The sequence below is a fragment of the Drosophila obscura genome, unplaced genomic scaffold (genome assembly GCF_018151105.1).
Source record: "Drosophila obscura isolate BZ-5 IFL unplaced genomic scaffold, ASM1815110v1 contig_14, whole genome shotgun sequence".
In the NCBI taxonomy this organism is placed as follows: Eukaryota; Metazoa; Arthropoda; class Insecta; order Diptera; family Drosophilidae; genus Drosophila; species Drosophila obscura.
In genome coordinates this window covers 270196-296973 of record NW_024542724.1, presented here as the reverse complement: position 1 = coordinate 296973, position 26778 = coordinate 270196, and the positions used below count along the sequence as shown (strand labels likewise).

The 26778-nt window shown below is 37.5% G+C and overlaps 1 protein-coding gene across 4 annotated transcripts in view; it reads right to left on the bottom strand.

Moving 5' to 3' along the window:
* Positions 1 to 26778, bottom strand: part of LOC111081968 (cingulin) — a 101972-nt gene that overhangs the window by 40752 nt on the left and 34442 nt on the right. For 3 of the 4 annotated variants that reach the window (XM_041596333.1, XM_041596335.1, XM_041596334.1), the window contains exon 3: positions 7913 to 8055. In XM_041596333.1, the coding sequence (XP_041452267.1) occupies positions 7913 to 8055 (143 nt within the window). Of the gene's footprint in view, positions 1 to 7912; positions 8056 to 11168; positions 11241 to 26778 lie in introns of those variants that run through there. The other variant, XM_041596337.1, reaches the window with a different exon arrangement.

Sequence of the window (26778 nt, the reverse complement as noted above, 5' to 3'; positions counted from 1 at the left end):
ATACGTAACATAAATGGGGGGAAAACGGAGGGGTGAAATGGCAAATAGAAATGCAAATGCACTCATAATGCAATTTTATTTTTAAAACACTGTCGTTTGGCCCCGCGGCTGCATTTGAGGGGGCTGAAAAGCACTCATTTTTTTATCTACAATTTCTTTTTCTTTTGGCACACTTTGGGGCATATACTGACTGCAGCGAGAGCAAGTGGCGGCAATTTGTTTTAAAATTATTTTCATTAGGCAAATGCACACGCATGCAAAGATATTTTTACAGGCACATAAATGAGTGTCTGTGTTTACATTTTACCAGTTTCTATGGGGCTAAATGGCATTAGGCAGATGTGTGAATTTATTTAGCCAACATTCGCCTCATTTTCAGTCGGCTAATGCCAATGCATCCATTATCCCAGTAGGTTGCCGTTGCCTTCTTCCAAACAGCCTCGTTTTGTTGTCTAATTGAGCTGTCGACATCAGTTTACCTCTAATTTGGTCAATTTGTGAAAATTAGCTTGACGATTCTATACGATAGAGATAACTCACAGACAACAAACAAGTTGCTTTCTCAGTATTCATCCATAAACAAAGCCAAATCATTTTGCAACTGATGGATAAGATTGGCTGAAGAAAGATTACGCAAATGTTATACAATAAGAAATTATGATTATGCAGATAGGGCAGAATGCTTTGCAAATGATTTCGGTGGGAATGGAGTGGAAATTTGCTTTGAATTCAGACTAAATATATTGCAAAATATAAGTTTAATTTTTAGGTTGAGCAAGAAATACAGAAATTCCGAATGAAAAATATAAATCTTTCAGCATTATTTTTAAATGTCCCCTTATTCGTCTTTCTAATATAAAACACGAGTACTATTCTTCACATTTTCTCTCATAAACCAATCAACACTTTCAAAGCACTTAATCAAATCAGTTCAATCTATAAAAAAAAATATACCATCGGAACTATCTACCGAAACTCTGAAGCTACAAAAACCTGCACAGTCATGTAAAGAGTTTAATCTAAATTGGGGCCAACGAATTGTGTGACACCTGATAAAACCGTCAGCGAGATTTCCATTAGACAACAACCAACGTTTTCCGTGTGTCTAAGAGTGTGACTGTACTTGGAGCTCTAATGAATGACAGCAACAACAACTGGGGATTATTGATGAGGGCCTATGAAATGCTTCCGGTTGTCTAACAATATTTTTTAAGCGACCGCACGTGCGACCCCCAAAAAGAAACTTTGGCACCCGGCGACTGGTGACTGGGGGACTGAGGACGCTGAGGCCAGTGGGTTGGGGTTGGGTCATTAAATACACATTTGAATGACAATTTTTAGTGTAAGTACTTCTTCCACTTCTGCCTCGGAAACGGACTTGACTCGGACTCGGACTCGTAGTCGTACTTGCAGTTACGTGACTGGCCCACAGGAAGTGTGTGGTAAAAGTTGAGCGACTCTAACGACCCAATTAATTTATTGAATTAAGCTGAAAGTTAGGTGGATTCAGTGGGTTAATGCACTTTATGACTCTGCAGAGAGGAAATGCATTTGCCCATCAATTGACTCACCGTCTCACTCACTCACTCACTCACTCACATCTGTAAGACCATAAATGCAATGGCTTATTTTGATATGCAAATTAGCCACAAATGCGTTCGTGTTCACAATGATGATGCCGAATGCTGTTGCTGCAGAGATGGAACCCATGGTGCAGTCATACCATTCCCCAACAGACGGACATCACCGGGTCTTTGGGGGTCTTATCTCGAGGTCTGTGTGTCTCTGTGGCTCTCTCCCTCCCGTTAAACATTCAACAACTCAACGGAAAAACTCTGGCCAGATGCTGCCTTGGCTTTAACTGCTCCGATCAATCAAAAAAAGAAAGACACCGAAATGCAGGTGAATCCGAGAATTGTAGACTCTGGTTCCTAGACTAGTTGACTAGGGAAATACTCTATTAAAAGTGTAATAAAATCCGCAGGGGGAAGACTGCAGACTGAGCAATAAAATGAATCCGGCTTCAAGTAAATGATGTTGTAAGTCATTTGGAATCACTTCAAGAACATTTACTGGAAAGTTTCTTTTAAGAGGATTTCAAGCTAAACAAGTTATGGCTTTTTCCTTAATGTATCCTTATGGGGAAGTCATTCAATTAAACATACTATATTACTATCGTTCCTAACATTCATTCGATTGCACAATCGAATGTGCATCTGTTTTCCAGATAGATAGTGTCATAGCATGAATTTATTTAATTTAATGCCTTAAAAGAAAGGACTAATTGAACATTGAAAGACCTCACAGAAAGCTTAAATAGTTTGACCATATGATAACTCTATTTTGTATAAGAATTTAGAATGATTAATGGGTTTATATGTATGATTGGAAAACTGCTAATGAAGCTGCTAAAAATAGTAGTTGCAAAGAGAGAATAAGACCTTATAGGATTCTTTCATATCACTCTTGACCTCCCAAGAATTGTCTAATTTACAATGATTAATGGATTGCTGGGTAACACTAAGACCTCCTGAAATGCTTGTAGAACATGATCCCAAAGAACTTTAATCCATACAAAATTATTCCCCTCACTCCACCAAAAAATCCACTCAACTCTTCAATGAAAGAATGTTCTATATTGCTCCAACAAGCAAAACCTCGAGCATACTCCACTCTTACGTTGTAGGGTATATAGAATTTCGTGTTGGCGCTAGAAAAACAAAAGCAAACACGAAAGAAAAACTGCTCGTTAAAACTGACAGCGGCAAAAGAGTCTCGGGCATTTTGGACACGCTAGAATTGAAATGCGATACAGCCATCGAAACAACAGCAACAACCGACAGCGACAACAAGCACAGCAAATACATACAGTCGTCGTCAACATTATCAACACATCGTCCAAACGTGCAACGCCGACAACAACAACATCCACCGAGTTTTCAGTTCAACTTAGTTAGAGCTTCGAATGGAATCGAAATTGGAAGTGGAATAGGAATTGGAATTGGTTCAGTGACCAGAGGAAATTTGTTAGCCCCGGCATAAACAGCTGATGAAAACTGTTTTTGTTTTGGTTTTTGTGTGTTGTTTTTGGTTTTGGCCCGTATCGGTTTTTTGTGATTGGCAGGCACATATTCATGGCATATAAGCGCTTCATTATGGCCAAAATGAAAAGTGTTTCGCGCTCGTTTCTTATTCAATAAAGAAAGCCATATTGCATTATGCAAAAAAATCAAAAAACATCAATGCAGCACTCGGACAACAATACCATAACGATTACAACAAAAGTGCACTCAACGAAAATATCAAGTGAAAGTTGACAGCAATCTTGAGATACTTATTTTTCGGTAGGAGCTTGATCCAGCCAAACAAAAAAGAAGGGTATCAATTTGTTGGGTGGTCACCAGAGAGATTATGGTAATCGATAGTCTAGGCGGAACTATGGCCAACAGGCATACGACTCGAAGGGTTAAAGTGGTAGTGAGAGAAAGATACTATTATGACCATTGTTCATTATGGATTCGATGCGGTTGGGTTGGGTCTGCTATCATTCTGTAATCTAAGAGTTTGGTATGCCCCAGAGCCTTTGTTTTACAATTTTAGAAAGGATTTGATATAGGGAAAAACTAAAGATAATATAAAGCCAACTATTTCCCATTAAAAGTAAATTTTAAAAACTATTAATATTTATTTATTAATTACTAAATTCTTTACACATTTCCACCTTTTCTCCCATACTTTATTTCCATTTCCACTCCTCGAAAACTTTTTCATACTTCTGTAAGTTTTCCCGCACATTTCCCACCCTCTTTTCTTCAGAAAACTTTTCTTCTCGCCTGTCATTTCATGCTGAAAAATTCCTTGATTGAAATTCAACTTTTTATTTCTTGGTAGGTTGTACGTTTTGCGCAACCTTCACTTTACAGAAATGTTGGCAAATTGAAAAGTTGCCGGCGAAATACGATTTCAATGCATTTCATTTTGTGGCTCTTGCTGTTGCTGTTGCATTGCAAGTATTTTACAGCATAATTTTTACAACATAACGCCCACAACACTTTCTCGCATAGTTAAGCGAATTATGCGAAACGAAACAGAAACAAGCCATCGAAAATGAAAAGAAACACCCATACGAAAGAAATACCCGTAGTAGACGTATTTCTGTCTAGCATTATTTTGCAAATTTCCCACATAATTATTAAGCGCCCCAGAAAGAGAGAGGGAGTGAGAGATGGAGATAGAGGTAGTGAGTGGTAGAGTGAAATGAAAGCAAACAAAAGACTCTTTCAAAGCAGACAGCGGACGGAAAAAAAGACGGCATCAAGAGACCAAGCCCCGTCCCAAGGAGAGGAGCTTCACTAAAGAGGAGCTGCTTGTGCCCTGCCCCGCCAAACCAGGCAGGATTGTACATAAAAAAGAGACAGATTGAAAAAAATTCAAATATGATAATAATAATGTAAAAAGCACAAAAGCATGCCAGCACGTCGAGTGAAAATTAAGAAAAGAGTCGCTCGGAGAAAAATGTCGGTTTGTCGTCTAACGTCACGTCAAGAGCAGAACAGAGCAAAGAAAACTCTGATGGAAATTATAGCAATAGCAGCATCTACGAGACTCAGAGACATACATGGCCAAAGGCAATGGCGAGACAAGTCACGAGAGAGAGAAGAACCAGGTAGACATGGCCGGAAACAGGTGTCGCCTCTTGCACTTTGCTCTGTATCTAGAAAGCCCTACCATCGCATAACGATCTTAGGAAAACATAAATTAAGCCTTAAAGACCATTCCATAGTGGTTGGAAATGGAATGCCTAACCATATGATATTTTATTTTTATTTTTATGGCTTATATCCGCTGAAAGATGAATTCTTTTGTGTGTGGAAGCAGTGTAGCACGCCCACCGATCATTTCCTCTCTCACTGATCGGATTACATAGGAGGGAAATATAATCGGATAAAGACAGCTTCTGATGGTAACATTCTTTATAAGCCATTAAGAATTCGTCACCAATGTCAATTATGCAGATCTGTTAAGACTTGGTTTATGCTTTGGCTTTGGAGTTAAAATACGTTTAAAGTGATTAACGATGGACTTATGTTTACTGAACCATTAAAATAAATTAAATTAAAATATAGTCCCAATAAAGCTAGTAGCATGTGTAAAAAGAATAGATTTTGTGCAATTGATTGACTAAAGAATCACATTAAAGACATTTTTTGTTCTCTGAAAATTAAATTCGAGCTTTCTAAAGATCATTTGCATCTTCTATAAAAACTCCTTAGCCCCTCCTAGCACACAATAAACTCCAATCACAATGATGTCATCGCTAATGAGATCATTAACTCATTTGAATTTTGAGCACTCCCGCGAATGAATATGAATCTCAAAGCAGCTTAAAGCTTTGCTTCAACAGAATCCTGTCGTTCGCGGATTAACCAATCATTAGGGGATTAAATTACAAAGAACTTTTGCATGGCCCGGACAAAGGTGGACCACGGCTGGCCAGGTAGGCAGGCAGGCAGGCAGTCAGCACCCCCTGTCTTCTCATTGAATGCTGATGAAGCTTGATCTGAAACTTTGAACGAGAGGCACGTTTCCAGCGTTGAATAGGTAAATGAACTTTCTCCTCTCTCTCCCTAGCCTCCTCCTATCTTGCAGGTTCTATCCGACAAAGGCTAACGGTAACTGGTAATAGAGAGCCAGGGCAGCAGCCATTTTGCGGCTTCAGATGGTTTCAGTCAGTCTTTTGCAAAAGTTCGTGAGAAAGCCGGCCCGGCCACAAACTGTAACAAAACTGATTACGACGCTGGAGCCAACATAATTTATGGCCCGCAAAAGGCAAGCATGGGGCCCATGCCCAGAACTTAGCCAAGGAGAATGCTTTCGGTGTGAGCGAAAGGCGGGGACCAGAGCACCCACTGATTGATTGATTGAGCGCCTAACTTAATGCGATTTTTACTTTGGAAATTCATCAAACAAACTTTGGGTAATGTCAACAACATAATCGAAATATAGTAGGGGGTTTCTTTGGAGATCGAAGCTTTGGATACCCTTGACTATGCATCATTTCAAATGGCGGCAGAGGATAGGGCGAGTCTCAGCCTAATAGACCCAACCTTTAATTACTTGGAGGGTAGAAAATGCTGCACTGTTAGCTTTGAAAACATTAGAACACCCCCTGCAAAGGGCACTCTAAAAACCTGCGATATTTGAATACCGAAAAATGACGTCAAGAGCGAAAAACGGAATGCACTCGAAAGGTGGTTGGTTGGGTTTTATTTTTCAGTGGTTCCGTCTGGTGGTCAAAATGTTTGCCGGCCTCTTGAAATGCCAGACGATGCTTTTGTTTCACTTGAAAACAATTGTACACATTTCGAAAACGAAAACATGCCGGCATTCTATGGAAAACGAAGCGCGGAAAACCTGTTTTCCCCACTACTCTTTGGTAAGAAGAAGTTTTGCACAAATAGGGGTGAACAGAATATAAAAGAGGTAGTCCAGTGGAGGGTCCATTGAATCGGTCTGAATGGCAGACAAATGAATAAAACCTGTGAACGATGATTCATACGTATTCACATTTGAACCTGAAATTGATTTTGTATGTTTATTTTGATTGAATTTTGATCACACACTGGTAACACCGCACAACCACACACTTTTCGGGGACGGCCTTATTTCATGACCAATTTTGGTAATTATTTCCCCCGTCGATCACGAAAGCGCGATCTAATCAATATCACGGAGAACACGCCGACACCAGACACACCAAACACAAAAAAACGAGACATAAGAGACACGGAGCCCGTGTAAACGAGAGAAAAAGCGGCAGCGGACTGAAGAGACGACACACAGAAGAGACAAAGTGCAGGCAAATGCCGTTTTATCGATTCCAGATACATTTGTATCTACCAGTACGGCCAGAGCACAGGCACGCACACAGAGCACACAAAGCTCGCTCCCTCGCATGCCACCATGGGGGGTTACGATACTCTTAACGACCAGCATGCTGGTTGGTAGAGTAAAGCCGGTTCGCGGCTTAAAACTTTGAGCATTCTACTTAGCGGTTTCAAAGTTATTTCTTTTCGAATCAAAGTTTATTTTGTGGCGAGAGCAAGTTTCGTTGTATCTCTTAGATGCGACAGAGCACAAACATGTTTCTGCAACAAAACTGCTTAAGTGAACATACTGCTTGCACTGCTTTAAGCTTTAGCGGAGATCATGGAGAACTCAAAATGTGTTGCATACTTTTAGTATGTATTTGTTTAATTCATCTTACAGAACCGAATATGTAAAATACAAGGTGTAAAATATTGAAATATTACCAAATGTTTCAAAGCGTTTATACGTTTATGCCATTAATTATGCTAAACATTTTGCTACCACCTTCTGGCTACTACACTTAGAGTGACCTCCCCATTTAATACCTACATAATTTCTGATCTATGTATGATTCCCGATCAATGGAATAACAAAATCAATTTTTTAAATGTAAAAATAAAGAGTTGGAGATTTTGGATATAAGATGTGTGTCACAGTGAGAGAAAAACGGTCAAGCTGGTAAAAAATCTGTGCCGATGGATCCCATTTAATTCACTTTACTTATTTTTATTTTATATATGTACATATATGTATATGATGATCTATGCGTGTGATTATTGCCTTGCATATCTGTAATGGAATTCGTTATCGACTTTTCAATGAGCCGTTTCATTCGCGTCATTGAATGCGACACCCTTTCACACTAGTATCGGACTGTCAAAAAATACAATGAGGAAAGAGTCTTACTATCTCTCTACAGTGGGCTAGGATTGGTTAAACATTTCCAAAAGAACGTAGAAAGAGCTAAGATCTTGATCGTAGCATAAGTTTTAAAATCCTATAGCCCCTTTTTTTATTAAATATAAAGAAAATTACTACTTACGCAGTGTAGTTTTTGCCAATAGCTTTGGTGAGCCGCTCCCAGGCGCTGCTGCCTGTGTGGCAGTGGCAGTGACATCACCGCTGCACAGCAATCGTAGATCACTGTGCGAGGACTTGTGGCTATCCTTGCTATACGAGTGTCCGCTGAAAGGAGAAAGAGAAAATAATTTCCATTGAGTATACGTCATTTTTGGCAAGGGCTTATTACAAAGAAATAAAGGATAGAGGTTGTTCAAAAACATCCCGCACAAATCACTTCTCAAAGCTATTATTTAATTAACAATTCATTTCCCCATAAGTTTTAATTGCCAACTTATAAAATCATAGATTAATTAATTCAGTTAACAAATTAAGACCATTAAAAGTGTTCACTTATTTGATTAACTGTCGTTTTTCTTTTCTTTTTCCCAACAATTTCTCTGGCTTTTCCGACACTCAAAAAACTCTGCCTTGCGTCGCCACTTGGAAAGCCGCAAAGCTGTGAAATTATGGCAAAAAATTGTTCACGCGTCGCAAGGCAATCACAAATACAAAAGAAAAACAGGTGGAAATCGTTAAATCAATTGGAAAAAGAGAAGCCAAAATTTATTGCACCACCTTTTTCGTTAAGTGGGTGAAATTTCCTTTTCGTCGCCGTTGTAAAACTATTTTTCTTTTGGCATTTTTTACCAACGACTTCCGCCGACAGCTCGCTAATTGAAAACATCACAAAACAGAGAGAAAGAGAGATACAGACAGAGAGAAAAAAAGGAAAATTTGCAGAAAATTTTCAGCAGGAAATGCCACAAAGAAAAAACGCGCGCGAATGGCCAAAAGGAATTAGCATTGCCAACTGCGTTTCCGCTGGACACCAACATAACTATAATTTTTCTTCGCTCATCCTGCGGGGACTAAAAATAAATGTAGTTTTGTCGCTTTGCAGTTGCACTTGTCAAACAGCAACCAAAACATTTTTCATATTTTGCTTTTGTGTTTATGTATTTATGGGTTTCCTCTGAGCATATTTTCTCTCGCTGCTGCTGTTGGCACGACAGTTAATTGAATTTCTTGTAGCATAATTAAATGCAATTATATCAAGTTGTTAATGCGTGCACATAGCAGAATGGATTGTCGGTGGCTGGATAGATGGTTGGCTGGATTCAAAACTTGATTGCAAAATATGTCAACTTTAAGTAGTTGCCGCAGAAAAACTAGAAACAGCAACGAAACAGAGCTCCCCATGACGGGAGAAAAAAGTTCAATTGGGAATTGTAGAGAATGACAGAAGTAAATTAAATTGGTAATTAGTTGTAGAAAAAACTCGCTGTAACAGTTACAAGTTAGTACAGACCAAACAGAAAGAAAAGACTTCGTATAAGCTCTTGCACAATCTTGATAGTTTCTATGCTAAAATTAAAACTCAAATATATGAGTTTTCATACATAAGAACTCATATTCGACAAGGAATTAAAGATAGTTACAAAAGCATCCTCCTTCAGTCGGACTTACTGATTTATATGAATACTTTATGGAGTCGGAACTATGTACTTCCTCTTTCAGCGTTGCAAACTTCTAATGGGACAAAGTTCATACTCTATCAATATATTGGATTAAATTTGTTTGAAGATTATTTGTTCAAAGAGCCCATTCCATTATTTCTTTATAAAAAAACACTCTCTTTAAACGAACGTCTTTTGCATGCCCATGCCTTTCATTCTTTTCAACAGAGCTACCTTTATGTACAGGGAAAAGCAAACAATTAAATTGGGTAAATGTTTTTGTGCTCAAAAATAAATGTTTTCTATGAACTAACATGGGCAAACCTCTTCTCCTGGTAAATCAACAGCATTTAATGAATATTTAATTTTATCAATTTTATGGTCGGCAACTTGAAGAGGAGCAAAAAAAACTAAGACACGGAAAATCAATTTCTCTGCGAAAACTATGCCAAGACATTAGATGTTTGCTGCAAAAACAAAGATTGTTTATAGCCAAGCCCAGGCTACCGTTAGGCAATATTTTCACTGCCAAGGTTTGCTTTCTGTGTCACCCGTTTGTGCCTTTTAAGGCGCCGCCTTGACCAGGCCTAAACGAGCCGCCAGCCAAGCCCCTGCCGGCATCTAAAGAAAATCGAAAACTTCCGCAAAAGAAGAAACAAACTAAAGCAAACAAACAAAAAAACTAAGAAACGAGTTCAGAAAATTCAGGTAACAAATTCGAGTAATGAATATACATATACGTACGTTTTAGACATTATCTAAACCCAATTCCAGGGGGAAACAGAGTAGAGCAAGACGGGATGGGGATGGGGGGCTTCGACTGACCGGCAAATAGATTTAATTATGCAAAAATATAAAAACGAACCCATGGACACGCTGCACAGTCCACTGAAGCGTTAAACATTGTGCGGAACTTGAGCGAAAGAATCGATTAAACAGAAAGAGAAGGGGAGAAAGTATAGAGGGAGGGAGACAGGCAGAAGCCCTCCTCGCTTTATAAGCAAATTGTACATTTTAAATAGCACACCGCACCAACGTCTGTGGTGCGTTTTAAACTTGTGATGTTGTTATAAATATTTATTATATCATACCCATACCATTTCCATCCCCATTTCCCTATCAATCGATCCAACCACAGACAAAGTGCAAACGGGTGTCGAGGAACTGCTGAGGAACCGAGGAGCAACCGAGGAGGAACTGAGGAGCTGTTGCAATTGCAATGGTACGTAATTAAAATGCATTATTAATGAAATGCAAATGTCGAGAAATTCATGAAAACAAGAGGGGTGGCAGTCACAAGCCATATGGGAAGCCTTGATATTGATACTCTTGTACTCGTAATACTGGTAGTTTCTATGGAAAATTGTGTATTATTGTGTATTGAGTTTATTTATTTATTTAAGAGAGTTTATTGGTTATATTAAAATAAGCTATAATTATTATGTACTTTATTATGAAATGGTAAAACTGTCTGCGATCTACAGACAATGCAAAGAAGTATTTTCATGATACATCAATCCATTTTCTGAAATAGAACTACGAGACATTCTCGTAAGTCCCTTAAACATATTCATTCATCAGATATACCCATTTTGAAAAAAAAGGGAATACAAAATGCAACAGACAGCCAACCCCTGATCTGGCAAACCCTCTAAGGGGCGTATCATTCATACATGAGCATATATCGCATGTGTCAGACCCTACCCCATCACATTTTCTACCCATATCCCCACCTGTCGTTTAAGGTTGTTCCCTTGCAGGGAGGTTCTTTCCGCTTACCCTTTCAACGATGTTGCCATCATATTGAAGTGGATCTTCTGTGATTGAAAGGAAAAAAGAGGAGAGAACATTTTTCGAAACGAAGAATTTTTTTAAATTTTGATACGAGTATTTTGTCACTTTGAAATAATATTTGCTTCTAAAGACGTATGAAACATGTATATCGAAGGAATATTGCAGGCTATCATTTGGCAAAAGGGAACCCCAAGGAAAGAGGCAAAGGCTGATCAGGAAGGATTACATTAGGTGCCTGGTGAGTATCTCACCTGGAAATATTTTTTTTTTTTTAATTATGCATTTACTACATAATGAACAATACATAATAGTAAATATGTATGTGGATAAAAGCTTAGTACGATTTGAAATTGTTTCACTTTAAGTTTTACATAATTTAGTTGAATGAGAGTGCATTGGTTTTAAATTATGTAGCTGTAGCTTCTCTTTGTATTTAAACCTTTTTTTAGAACAATGCAGGCATAATCAGGCAGGAATTTGTTTAAAGCAAAAATGCGGAGCATACTCTTTTCGTTTGAAGAATGCAGGTTGCATTCGTTTTGTGGGTAAATGAATCTCTGGAATCCGATGGTTAGAGGGATGTAGCAATTGGTGGATAAATGCAGATGCCTTGGTTATTTAAACATATTTTTAAGATCTACAAATACTAAGTAAATCTAGTCAAGACTAGAACAGGCATACATATGTACATTACAACATTCACGAAATACCAGCATGTCCCAACTACAGCCAATACCATTCACAGCCCCCACATTACTGTTCATTTTAACACACTGTCATTTTAATTGCTACTGCAACAAGGACAAAAGGCGCATTAAGAGCACTGACAAAATCCATAAAAATATCTGACAAGTGAGTCTCATAGACCCAAATGTATTTTGATGGCATTTGGCCAGGCACTCAATTGATCTCTGCCCTTTGCCAGAGTATGGTTGAAAGAGCACAAGAAATTGGTGAAGCAATTAAGTGACTTCCGCTCAGCTCGCTGTTAAAGCCAACTTCAAAATGCAGCTTCCTCAATAATTTAGCGTTATGTTTGGACCCCATCTACATACAGCTTCTCCCCACTCTCCATGGTGTCTGTATGTACTGTGTATTATGCAATTGTTTGCCATCTCCCTAGCCTCTTGCCCCTCCATCCGAGGCTGCATTCTCTGCTAAAACAATTCGTACTCTTAATGAGCTTCCATTAAACTTAATTGCAGTTGAAGTTGTGTTTGCATACTGCTTTGTATGCAGATACTCGTGCAGATATACGAGGATGGATGGAGCAGAGTTTGCATTATGATTTGTCGTTGCAGAAATGAAAACCAAACATTTGATGGATCTGCTACTCCCTCGATGGGTTTCTCCTCCACTTAATTGAGATTTTTATACCCATTAGTGGTGGCATACAGGGGTACATATATTCTATTTGTGGAGTGGTGAGTCAGAGAATGAAGGAAGCGTTTCCGATTCTATAAAGTTTATACTAGATTTATTATCAGCTTTACGATATTTTTATAGATACTTAAGCTTGAGAGATAACATAGTGTTCAAATTTATTAACACAAGTAGAATGTAGACAAATCTATGTAATAAACAATAAAATAATAACAATAAGCAGAATGAAGGAAAATACTTCTTTGTAATATTTTTCTACCAGAAAAGTAATCAAAACGCTATTTTCTAGCATTACCATCTATTCTGTTCTCATTCTAAAAGAATTCTCTACTGAAGTAATGAGTATCTTTATAGTCGACTATATCATTCTGACTTCTTATTCAAGCACCCAGAGCTGAATTCCCATTGCAATTGCAAATATCTGAGTGCCTTTGAAGTTTGCTTTCATATTGAAAGATTATTTATCGTGCTTCCCTCCATATTCCTTCTGCAAGCTCATACTTTTACTCGGCCATAGACAATTTACTTTAATCGGTATGACTGCAAGTTTGATTCTGCTTCAGAGTTTTGCCCTCTTAACCTTAAAAAATGTTCTCCACTCCACGAACAGAATGTAGAATAATTAAATTGTTCACTTCCTTTGCGGACCGACAGACCGACCGACCGTGCGGCACAATGAGTTCATTATGCGATTTCTTGCATATACAAACTTGTGAAAATTCAAATTAATCAATTCTTTTGTTCTTGCAAAGACAAGTACTACGTATCTAGGTGACCTTTTGTATTAATTCAGACCTAATTGCGCTCTCTCTCTCTCTCTTTAATAAAGTCATAAAACAATGAAAAGGAAATTTTCATTCACAAAAATCTCAAAGATAAAGAGACAGAAACAGAGTGAGAGGGATTCTTGGATGCTTTTGATTCACTTCACATCAATTTGGTACACGGCATACTCGTATTTCCCATAAAGCGAATCGCCTTTGGTGACAACATAACCAGACGAACAACTTCCACGGTGTTGTTCCAACCAGATCCCCAGACCATACACCAGGCCCCACATCAGACGAGAACCAGGGGAACGAGCTTTTGTTTAACGCATGAGTTATTAATGAACATTAGCAGCATTTGATGTCAGCGTAAGCCACAGACAGGCCATCGCCATGAAATGGTAACAATAACGAACACCCCCCACTGCAGTGGGGGCATGATGCCCAAGTGTTCATCATGGAGCCACACATACTCTTACTCTAATGGAAGTCACCGTGTGGTTTGAGTGGTTTTAAAGTGCACAGAATTAGTGGTAGAGATTGGCTTTTGATTCATAGGAATACAATAGAAGAGTACAATACATTTTATATATCACTTTGAGCAGTAAAAGGCTTACTGGCCGAATATTCGTGAGTGTATTTTTGTGCATTAATTTATTCTGAAGCTGAAGCACTGTTTGTTTTTAGAGATTTACTTTAAACGTAACTTACTATAGAAATTTATATGTAGATAATCGAACCAAGAACGAATCAGATAATACTCAAGATAATAAACTCTTTAAATTCTGTTTTTAGATTAAAAAAAATCATTCGAGTGGGGGTTTAGGCTGTTTTGTATTACAAATTTTAAGAAGCGGCTGATCTCAACATAAAGAATCATCATGCCCCATTAGATTCGCCATACAAACTCTCTAATAGGTTTTGTCGCTTTCCCAATCGAAAAGCCAACCATTTTTGACTAATGAGGCAACCTCTTTCCAGATTTGGTGCAAAAAAGATTACGATCTACAATTAAGTTAGCTTTAAAAAATACATATAAATAATTAATGAAATAAGGTAAAGACCACATATATATGATCTCTTTTTGAGACAGGAGTAGACCGTAATGATATTGCCTAGCGAGTATAAAATATATATCATTTTTTTACATAAGCCATTTGTATTATAATACAATTTATATATTAAAATACTTGTAAGTATTAACCTCCTATTAATATATTTTCTGATAATATACAATAAAAAAGTCTAACCTTCAAAATGATTATGAAAGAAAATAAATAACCTGTACAAATAGAAAAGCATTCTTTTGTGTTTATATTTGATCAGCTTCAAATGCTGCAAATGCATTAGGCAGCTGTCAAGACTCTTTCTTAGGCAGTGAAACAATTTACGATACTCGTACAAAGACGGAGACAGAGACAACTCTCGAGTGTATTGACTCCACCACACAGATGGGCATGTTGGCTGGCAACCTGCTCATTCGCTTTGCCACACTTTTTCCTACAGTGCAACGCATTAAGTCATATATGGGCAGTGGGATATACTTTACAATAGATCGACATCAGCGACAAAGACAACGACGAAAGCATTGAGGTTAGGAAACCATTGCAAATAGTTGAATGAGAAGGCAGCACGCTACGACTACGAGTATCTTTCTCCATTCATACTTCACAGAGAGCCGACTACATAGACCTACATACATACGAGTATAAGTCGGAAAAAGCGCTACGAATGTGCAAATTGAAATGACTTGAGCGATAAGAAATTTAAATGTTTCTTTTTTTGCTGTTGCTTTTCTAGTGGCATCATTAGATGTGCGAGAACTTCTACTGGAAGCAACTGCTGAAAGATCGGTGAAGATCTATCGGTGGGTTCGTGTCGGTTTTCATTAGAGGCATTGTTCTAATTTCCCTTTGCTGTTGCCCTCACTTGAATGTGGATCAATGGAACGTAGGAAAATAACTTAATTTCACTGCAATTTTTAGGAAAATATTTCAGCAAAGGTTTTGAATGGGTTTGAAGGAGAACAGCGATCAAAGTTTGATCATTTTTTCAAGTAGAAGTTTAACTAGAGATTAACAGAGATTTAAAAATATTTTTGTTGATGTTTTTTCGTCCTTTTTAATATAACATTTTTTTCTATTTCTATTTATTTTATCAACAATTATATTTCTAGGAGTAAAAAGGACAATGCAAATGGAAACTAATAAAATGGATTCATATAATTATTACATCGATTGTGGAATATTTCAGCGTGTAATCATATGGAAACACATAAGAATTATCGGTGCAGTATGGCACCAATATTTCCCCAAACACGAAACATTATTCCATAAATAACAAAACAATCGTAAATATGAAAATTTCCACATTTTCCCCAAGGTCTTGTACGTGTTCAAAAAAAAAACCAAATGCATGTCTAACCCAATTAGATAGAATTTATGCTACAATAACAAAAGCGCAGACTAGACATTCAAAATTTCAGATTCGATGAAATTGCGGTCAACCGAGGAATTGCTTTATAAATAGTCGCCAGACAACGGCACTCCAGTCAAATATTTGCTTTTCCCCGATGACCACAATGGCATTTCGGTGTAAGAGAAATATTTGCTTTACTATTTCACATTTCTCAAATGAGAGCAAGAACGAATTTTCGGTTCTGAAAACACTTTAGGAATCTTTGCATCTATTTGAAAGAATTAGTACACATTTGGTCACTCGACTGGAACTGGACTGAGAGAGCGTAAGCCCGAGAAACGCCAAAAGTGTCCATTAAAAACGTGCATAAATGTATTAATTGACAAGAAAATGTTTCCACAAGTCAGGGTGTATTGCAAAAACACGGTTTCCAAGAAGATAGATGTGGCACAACAATAGCAGGAAAGCAAAAACCTAATTGATTCTGGGCCTTAGCAACCGGCGCCGTTTCGCTTCAGCGCCCCTTACTCTACTATGAGTATTTTCTACCCATGTTTTGGTAGTTCCACTCGTACTCGTACAATGGACGAAGCTGAGCGTAAACATTTCAACAACTTTTTCGCGGTTTTTCTTATACGGTTGGGATAAAGAATAGTCAACCAAAACATAGTTGGGGGTTTTGATTATGTTTGTTTTAAGCGAATGGGGAATGCTCTCTGGTTGGGAGATAGTTGAAGGAAGATTAAGAGTATTATTAATAAAAATCATAATTTATTATGTGGTATTAACTATTTATTTTGTATCGAGCAAACAAACTTCCTAACTTCGAAATTAATATCGACTAAGAATGTGCCATTTGTATATTTAAAGATTATTAAATAGGACTTCGATATTTTCGATTTTTCTAATCACCGAGAAAATATTCTTGTAAGATGGCAATATGTTTTTTTTATATTAATAGATCCGAAAATTATTGTCCTTTCCGTTACTATACTAATATTTTTAACAAACGAAACGATTTATTTATTAGTGCTAAGGATGTATAAAGGATTTCCTTTAAGATCGACTCCTGATATATACTTTATAAGAACTTTAAAAGCCAAAATTTAAAAGTCAAGATCTTGTGAAGCTCTTAAATCACAAGTTTAAAATTTCCAAGCTTAAAGATAATTTAGTTAAAACTGCAAACAAACTTTTTTTTAAGAAATTTTTTCATAAAACTTATTTAAAAGTCTCGAAATCTTCCGGGACGCACCTTACGTTTTCTGGTTTCACCTTGCCGATGTTGCCAGATGATTATGCAGTAGCGGGCAACAACATTTTTAGCTGAAAAGAGCCCCAAGACCGAAACAAGTGTTTTCCAACGCGTTGCGCTCCGTTTGGAAATGTGGCAGCAGCAGTGGAGCTGCAGCAGCAGCAGCAGCATTTTGCCGGCAGTCCTACTTTTAAATATAGAATTTGAACTAATTTCGCTTGTTCGCTTGTGATGGGAATGGGATGTGATACTGATGATGTTTGCTGCTCTTTCGGCCAGGCCGAAACTTTGTTTCTTTTTGGTTCCCAGCGCGTTTTTTTTTTTTTGCCGGGTCCCGACCGAACAGAGAAGCGAGCAAAAATAGAGTTTGGGTTGAGGATAAGTTCTGTTGAGTTAGTGCTGCGGATAGATGGGGCCCCGCTGATGTCGTTTAAAAATAAGCCATGTGATTCATGAGTTGGAATTATTCGACTGTGTATTGTAATATCAAGAATTGTGCCCTGCCCTGTCCTCTGCTTGTAGGCCAAGCAATCTATTTTGTCGTGTTCGTTGGAGTTTCCTGATGGGCGTCTAAGTGGCTGGCCGGCAGTCGCTTTGAAGTATAGATACTTATACCATAGAACACAGGATTATTCGGCACAGCGTGGGTGCTAAGTGAAATTGAAGTGGGGTAGGTGCACATTGTAATGGGGGTTAATGGGTGGTCGTTAAGTCTGGCATAACACACTGTTTTGGGTATTATTTTATGGATTATTACTCAAGTGCAATGGCTGATATGGTGGCCAGAGGTTTTAAGTTGGAATTCACAGTTTGATAAGATAGTAATAATAGGTAAACAAATAAACGTTCAGATAAGTTGTAAGCCAACTAAGTCTCACATTTAAAATAAGTAAAGATAAATCCAATTATTGTTATCTCTGAATAAATAAAAAATGAAAACGAGAAGGAACGTGTGAGTCGTTTCTGCGGACACGACTCTACTTATACCCGTACTCAGTCAGTATATACATTTTTAAGCTTATGATTTTATAGATTTAAAAAAAAAAAAAATTTTACATTTTACAATTTTTTGCTACATCTCATATCTACATCTACATATACAATGTCTATTCTACATCTAACATGTAGATTGTACATGTTCCATTCATATTCTACATCTCCTCCGCTAGGGGTTGCTCGCGCACTGAACGCGGCAGAGTGTGCGAGCGAGAAGGAAAATGAGTTGCGTTGTTGTTTGATGGAGGGTGGACAGGGGAAGCAACTGAAAATTAATTTCTTCATTCTGGCTATAATTATGATTCGATCTGATTCAGATTTGGCAATCTGGTAGATATGGGCAATCTCTACGATACTGCGTTTTTAGTTTTATCGTATCTTTAAAATTGTGCCTGCCACAGATTTTCGTCCTTTGTGTGGGCGGAAGGGGGCGGGGCGAAATTTTGAAATACACTTGTAGCAGTGTAATATCACATGAGTCTGGAAACCAAATTTGGTTTCTCTAGCTCTTATAGTCTCTGAGATCCAGGCGCTCATCAAGGACGGACGGACGGACAGACGGACAGACGGACAGACAGGCAGCTATATCGACTCGGCTATTGATGCTGATCAAGAATATATATACTTTATGGGGTCGGAAACGTTTCCTTCTCTGCGTTGCACACATCCACTTTTACCACAAATCTAATATACCCCTTAACTCTTTTTTGAGTACGGGTATAATGAAGAAATACTGCGTAAATGAATGTACTTCATGTACAGGTACTTTATTCTCGACTTATCCATCATCAAAATTCGTGTATGAATTCGGCCTATAGAGCGTTATCAGTCAACATTTACACGGGAGTGTTCAGTTTTCCCACTATAAAACCGAATTATTGCATTTTTTGTGTGGTTTTCTGTAGCATTATGGAATTCTGACAATTCAGTTAAAAATTCTCATTCGTTTTGATGTACAGATTTTAATGAAGGATTAGAAGATATAATTAGTTCCGTCTATTATCTGCTTCCCAAGATCTTTAATATCAATGCAAATCCAGTAACAAAAATCGTTTCTCTTTAATCAATGAATTACACAATCCATTGATAAACCACTTGCTATATCCATGAACGACTTTCACAATGAACATTTCCCACACACACACACACAGCTTCTAGATCATCGTTTTCCCTTTCCATAGAATACCCACAGCGGAACACACTCCATGCTAGTTTTCCCCCACAGCTCTGGCGCTTTCACAATACACACATAAACACACAAAAAAAAGGGGGGAAAAAGAGCAGAAAATGCTACCAAATCACTTAAGCTCATTAGTTAATATCCAATTTATAAAGAAGTAAAGAAACCAAGACAAAAGCAAAGAAGAAAAAACCAACATTAATCAAAAATCACTGAGAAAACGAAAAGAAAATGTTAGAAGCAGCAAACACCAGCAACGCAGGGAACTCTCACCAACTTGTAAAGCATTTTTCCCATTTGAAAACACCGATGAGAGCAGGCGACAAATTAAAATCCTCAGACGATTGCCACACAAGAGATTGAATACTGTGGAAAAAGTGGATGGCGAGGGGAGAAAACGACACAATGGGAAGGGGAAAATTCTTGTTGACATTACGAAACATGTGAGGAAAATCGCATGCAAGAGATTTAAGGTGTTTTAGCAGGGAGCAAAAGTCAAAATGTTGCCAAAGCCCTAAAACAACAAGAAATCAATAAAGAGAACAGGAAAGAAAGAGTGGATCTTGGAGTCGAAGTGTTAGATACCCTTTAAGATGATTTTTTCCTATAGAAAAAATCCCATTCCTGCAAAAAAACAATATCTAACGTTTAATTTAATTATCTTTAGATATGTTCTACGTTTACCAATTCTGACCTGTGCAACATTTTTTCTTTTAATTTATACACTTTATAATGTCAAATAAGTTTCCAATTTTTAGTTACAAACATCTGATAAAAGTCATAATATCCTCTGCCTTCGGATAGCAAGGAATCAATGAGAGAACAAGAAGGTCATTAATGGTAGGATGGAGAATAGGTCAAAGGAGTGACACATGTCGAGGGTTAAGTCTGGTGATTGCGTAAATGCTCACGTGAGACATAAGAGCGACATGGGGCGTGGAAGGGGCCGAGGCCTCGGGTGGCACTCCTCTGATGCCACTGCCTCCCTCGTATTTTCCGTGTTGATGGGCCCTGACAAATCATGATTTGTCGTCGGTTCCTGTGCGTACAGTGGCTCGTCAGTTCCCCCTGATTTTTTCAGTCGTTTCCCCCGATTCTACCGATTCTCCAGCATTTCCACTCCCCAATTTTTTGTTTGTTTTCTTTCTCTCAACCTCTCCATGGGCCGCCCGTCTATTGGTTTGTCGGTTCCGCACTTTATTTGACTCCACACACGCCGTAATTTCCCACACGGAAGGCAATTTGTTTGCCACGCTCACAGAAATTTATGGTTTTCGTAGGTATTTTACTCTCACCCTGTGGCGGTGGTTTCCCTTAAGGCCTCGTTTTTTATGGAACTTCAATTTTGGATCAGATGATAATGATAATGATGGGTAAGGAATACCACATCGATAGAGAGAAAGAGAGAGAGCATTACTCAGCTGTTCATTCGCTGGCACTTAAAATGCCATCATATGTCATTGGGGACGTGAGATTTTTTATACTCCAACCCCGTACAATTTTCCTGTTGCTTCCAATCAGAATTAAGGTCATTTGTTGCTAATTGCTTATTAATGTCCAATGCCTAACCCACAAAATTTCAAAGTAAACCCAGCACAAGTGACACATATTTGAATTTAATTTGCAAACAGGCAAACAGGAAGAGGGAAAACGAGTTAGAGTTACTAGTGCTATATAATTAATTTGTTTGTAATTAAAAGCGACATAAGCATGGAGATCAAGAAAATCGATTTATTTATAATGGAAATGCCACTTAATTAGGATTATGGGAATGGAAAGCTTTTAATAAAGGAACATTAAAGCAATCCATTCAGTTAATTGTATTTATAAAAACATGTTCGTGTAAGAAAAATAAATACGTTTTAGACCAGCTTATACATACGTGTGTGCATCCGCCAAATTTATTGATGAATGCAAGAAAACGTTCTTCATTCACATTCTTACCCACTTAAATAAAAGGTTATCCCCATCGCCGAAAGCCCTTAACGTCTGTAAATATGTACCCCATTTTTGTAAATAATTCCAGCAGACAAAACAAATAGCCCCACCTCATGCTGCTAAATAGTTTACATTTTAATTTCTACTTCGAATTTCGGACTATAAAAAAAAACAAAAACAATAATAATTGTATATTTGCTATTTTGAGGAGTATTTCCGTTTGATTTCTCCCTGATGGAAAACACGTACAAAAACACATCAAGTATTAAATGGTTTGTAATTTAGATTTATTTTTATAATTTGATGGCGCAACTTCCGTTCCTATGTTAAAACAAACAATTTATATTGTTCAATAATAAAAATGTTCTCGAAATCGATTCCTCTAATATTGGCAATTAAAATACAGGTTTTACGGATACATAATCCATAATAAAAGAGATCTTCAACAGTGTGAAATTGTTCTGAATTGTTTTTTAACGCAAAAAAAAAATATACTTATCAGTCTGTTGTTCAACAAACAATGTTATTGAATAGATTTTGTTGTTATCTATAATATTGGGATAAACATATTTCAACTCGTATATTCAGGGTCACAGAATGAAAACTTTGGCAGCCCCAAATAATCCAAAGATCCATGCAAATAAACCACCAACAACACCTTCTGGAACCTTGAAGTTTGTTATATTTTCGGATTTCTTTTGCACTAAAAACTCTGTAAATTTGCATAGTAATTCTCCGTCCTCTTCGCTCAGCTGCTAATAAACAATTTTCCGCAGCTACTGGGCAAAGTTTACGGCCACAGAAACCAAACTTCATTACAATTTCAAATTTCAAGTTTCTTGTGCACTTAAGAACGCAAAACCCCCTAGTAATTACTCCACCAAAAAGGCAAAAAAAAAAAGGCAACTGTAAATTGGCATAAATTTTTAATGCAAATGCGTCAGTGTGGCAGGGCGCAAAGTCTAGAAAAAAATGCAAAATGTTTGGCTTGAAAAATTCAACGAGCTCTGAATAAATATTCTAAAAGCGTTGCACCGAGGGAGGAATGTATTTTCCAATCGGGGGGCCTGAATGAAATGCTTAATTGACGTCAAAATGCAACAAAAGCCGCGAATTGCATTCAACAATTTCATTAATTTTGATTGAGAATAGGATTTGGTTACGCTCAATTGAATTGCATCATTCGCCAGCGAATTTACGCTGAGAACCACTGGGGCTTTGGGGAGTGTTCTGGTTCCAATTTATCAGCTAACAACTTTATACATCTCCCAACCAGTTGACCGAATCTGCCCCAAAGGCACAAAAAATGAGAAATTAACAAAAATAACAACAAAAAAAACAAACTGGCAGTGCCCCGTGCCCCAAGGGGACCTCAAACGAGACCCACATTGATCGAAATGAAAACCTTTTGTGAAATACTAAAACTCTTTCAATGAAACTCGTTACAACGCCAATATGTAAATGTAGCGGAAAGATTTATTGCGGTTTCATTAGAATTCTAGGCTTAAGACATCTCTCTTTCTCTCTACCATTTTTGGGGCGCTCCAATCAGCTTCGACATTTGTCACCCTGGCAAAAAGCGGAACGATTTCTATGACATATTTTATATGCACATTATTATTCCATTTGGAACCTTATATTCGATGAGAGATTAATGTACAAGGGTAAGCGAACAACTGAGGCCAATTCATTGAAATCGTGCGAATATTTTATGGACTTTGCTCAAAATTTTATTCATAATTAAATCAATCAAATAGAAAACTTAAAAGAACATCAATCATGATTTTTTGTTGAGTGTAGAATAATGTAGGCATTGGATTTATCAAAACCATCTTTAATCTTGCTCCACGGAATCCTTAATGGCTTTGATCAGAAACTACAGTTTCCAGCCTTTGAACAATGATCTCAGACACATTTTAGGCTTTGCAGAACAAGTATGTTTAATATTATATCGTAATGAAGGAAGATGAACAGATCCATGACTCTATCCATTGGGACAATGTCTTCTTGTCAGCGGCCTACATAACACCACAGATACATCTATTTATTTATTTTAATTAATTTTCCAATCATTTCCAATGTAGGAATCTGTTAATTTTCCACCGTAGGTAGCATTTTCTCTATTTTCCCACCCAATCAGAGACTCACAACTTTCAGTTATGGTTTATTTATGTTTTCTTCACAAGGATTAACCGATCCAAAGGTTTCACTTGTCAGAATAATAATGATTAATGGGCTACAAGCCTGTGCCGCGTTTTGCCACATTTCACACAAACAAATGTGTCACTCATAAAAAGGTCAAAGGGGAGTAGGGATTGGGTTCAAAACACACAATAAATTTCCACGACTTGCAAAAGCCCACAATATAGACGCTACTCTCCGCTGGGCCTGGAACTGGCGCTCTTTATGGAAATTTATTATTATTCAGCAGCCAGAAAAGCAAAGCCGAAACCGTTTTGAATACGCCCATAAATATGAGCCGATCATTGATTAGCGCATAAATATTCACACGACGCCTAATTGGCTATACATTCGACTCGGCTCGACTCGACTGGGTTTGGTTGTTGGACCCCGTTTTTTTTTCTGGCGCAAGTTCAGGGTCACCAAAAATACAAACGAGTTTTGTACATCCATCTGAATGGTTCTCTCAACTTTTCGATGGTTTAAACGTACAAATTACACACACAAAAAACCCCCTTTTGTTGGTTTTTCATTCTTGTAAATTGGAAAAGCAAACAAGAGCTTAACCAATTTTCGTAGCTTTACTCTGGGGATAAGTTTACGCCGTAAATTTACTCAAATAGTTTTTCCTTGCGTTTTTGCAACCGAGCTTGTAGCTACACCACAGTTTTCCTGAAGAACTTTTACCAAAAATTGTGTTTTATTTTTGTGGAGCATCTGACAATTGGGCTGAAAATTGCTGTGGCTTGCTTAACTTTTAACTTCATTTCCTGCCAATCAAATATTTAACATTTAACACGGCTTGTGTGTGTTTTGGTTGGGTAATGCTGTTTCTCTTAATGGGCATTCAGGGGAGATGAAAGTTGTATTGGGATTGTGAGAGTGTTGAAAGGACAGAAGACGGTATGCTAGAAGCCACATGTACGAAATTTTTTTCCAGGGCGCCTTTAGGCTATATATAAATATATATATATATGTAGATACATATATATAATATAAAAAAAATCTGTTGACAGTTGGGCAGATTCTACGTGAAAATATTTTGTTAATATTTGGTGTTTTAATTTTTAAAATATTTTAGTTGTAAAGTTTTTTAATTACAAAAATTATATACCAAGGTATTTCACTGTCGAGAGCCCTTCTGTGAATATGTTCCCCTTTTTAAGTTAATAATTCCGGCAGAAACACACAAAAAATCTTGCCACCACACGCTGTGCAAATAATTTACATTTCAATTTCTATATTCAAATTTTGGTGTTCAAAATAATACGGAAAATAAAAATCATGCTTTATTTGCTCATTTTTATGTTGCTATTTTTGTTTAGATTTCCGTTTGATATCTCTCTGATGGAATACTCGTATAAAAACACATAAAGTCTTTCATTTTTTGGCAATTTGGATCTTGTGGCTGATGGAGCAACTTCCGTTCCTCGATTAAAACGAAGAATTTATATAGTTCAATGATAAAAAAGTTCCCTGAATCGATTCATCTGATATTGGCAATTAAAATACAGGTTTTTACAGATCAAACATTTGGATATGACTAGGTATAATCAATTTTGAACTGGATTTTTAAGAGTATGCCAAATGTTCAGCATTGCCAAGTCGAAACCGAAAATTGTATCTTCATTTGAACAGGCGGCAGCAGCAGCTAATTAAATATTTATAAACACTTATTTTCACAATCCCATTATAAATGTATGAATTATCCAGCTATGCATACAAAAAAAAGGGTAAATTAAAAATGCAAACAAAACTGAAAAGCGCAAAAGAGCAAGAGAAAGAGCTGTTTGATGGGGGTACTCGGAGAAAAGTAGAGAGTGGAAAGGGTGATTCTGTTGGCCTTCTTCTCCTTTTTTTTTTGCAAGCAAGTTTACCTTTTTCCACAATTTTATACACTTTCAAGGGGTAACATAATTGTGTATAAAGGTGGGCAATGCATGGAAAAAAACCTTTCCATCTATATAGTTTTTGTTTTGTATATTCTTAATCATAATTAACAATGCAGACTAGACCTAGAGTAGAGAATGTTTTATCAGTCTCAAGGCAAGGTAGCCCCTAAATTTGCATATCAATTCCCTTGCGATAAAACCTATTTGTTCCATGTGTAGATAATACAAATTATACATCAATCTCTAAGGGTATCGGTATCGAGAGCTTCGTCTAAAATCTTTTTTGTTTTTCCTTTTAGCTGTGCCAAAAAAAAAAGCGAATTTCATAATTTAAAGCAAACTTTTAAAGCAAAGCTCTGAAGCCAAAAAGCAAAGAGAAAAGGAAAACTGGTTGCATTTTTAATTAAAAACTATGCTGGTTGTTGATTTTGTTGTTGGTGGGCGTTAAATAGTTGACTTCTCTCGCACATGGCTTCGCGGCTTCGGCTTTTAATGTGTTGACAGCTCCTCATGACACTTGTCACAACAGAGCTGCGCGACTTTGTGCCACCAAAGGCCGACTCGCTGTCTGTCCGCCTGGGGCATGCACCAAACATATGTATAGTCGGAGGCTGCTGATGATGGCAGCTTGGAAGACTTGGCAGATTGAAACGACTTTATTAGCAATTTCCATGCAGCAGTCGAACGTTTCACTCTTGCCGCATGGATTCAATTGAGTTTGATGGCTTTTATTAATAACACCATGACATTTATGGCCATTTTATTAGCGAAACAGTCGTCATTGTCATTAGAGTTAAAACTACAATATCATTGCAAAAGGTCAAAGTCGTAAACACTGTATGGCCTACAGTTTTATCTTTGAGATGGTAATGGGAGACACTGGAAGCAAGTGGATATAGCATCCAGGTATGAGATGGAAAAGATTGAATAACTAGTTGGTAGCTTGTAGAAATTGATCTTCTAGGAATCTTCATCCAACAGACCACTAAAACGTTTTTTACCGGATAATTATTGTTCCAGAATGTTGGTCCAATCTAAAGTAATCTGCACTCAAAACTCTCACTAAAACTCCGCACCCAATTTGACGTTCTTTTTCTCTCAGTGCAACATCTTACAAATTCATTTTATGGCTCTCGCATCTTACAATAAAACGGTGCCTGAAGCACCAGTCGGGGAAACAAAAGCCCCGCCATGCACGTGGTAATGAATCCGCTTACCAGACACATTTCGTTATTATGCTCGACGGTGTGCGAGACGCGCCTAATCTTCGATTTCCAATTTTCTCCCAACTATATGGAGCCCTCCCCCATCCATACCTATTTTTGATTATTGCGTGAGAGGAAATGCCACTGGTCTATTTCTAGACGAAAAATCAATATTTGCATTCGAGTGTTTGAGGTTTTTCTTTGGAGCGGAGACTATGATTTCGTGTGCTTCCTTAATTGCTGTTGCTATTCTGTTGACCTTGTCGAAATTTATGATATTTATTCGTGTGGCTTTTGGCCCCTCTGTTTCGGCTTGTTTATCTTCAAGTTACACGCCGTTTCTCTGTCCGCCGTCCCTATAGGTCTGCCCTCTGGCCGAT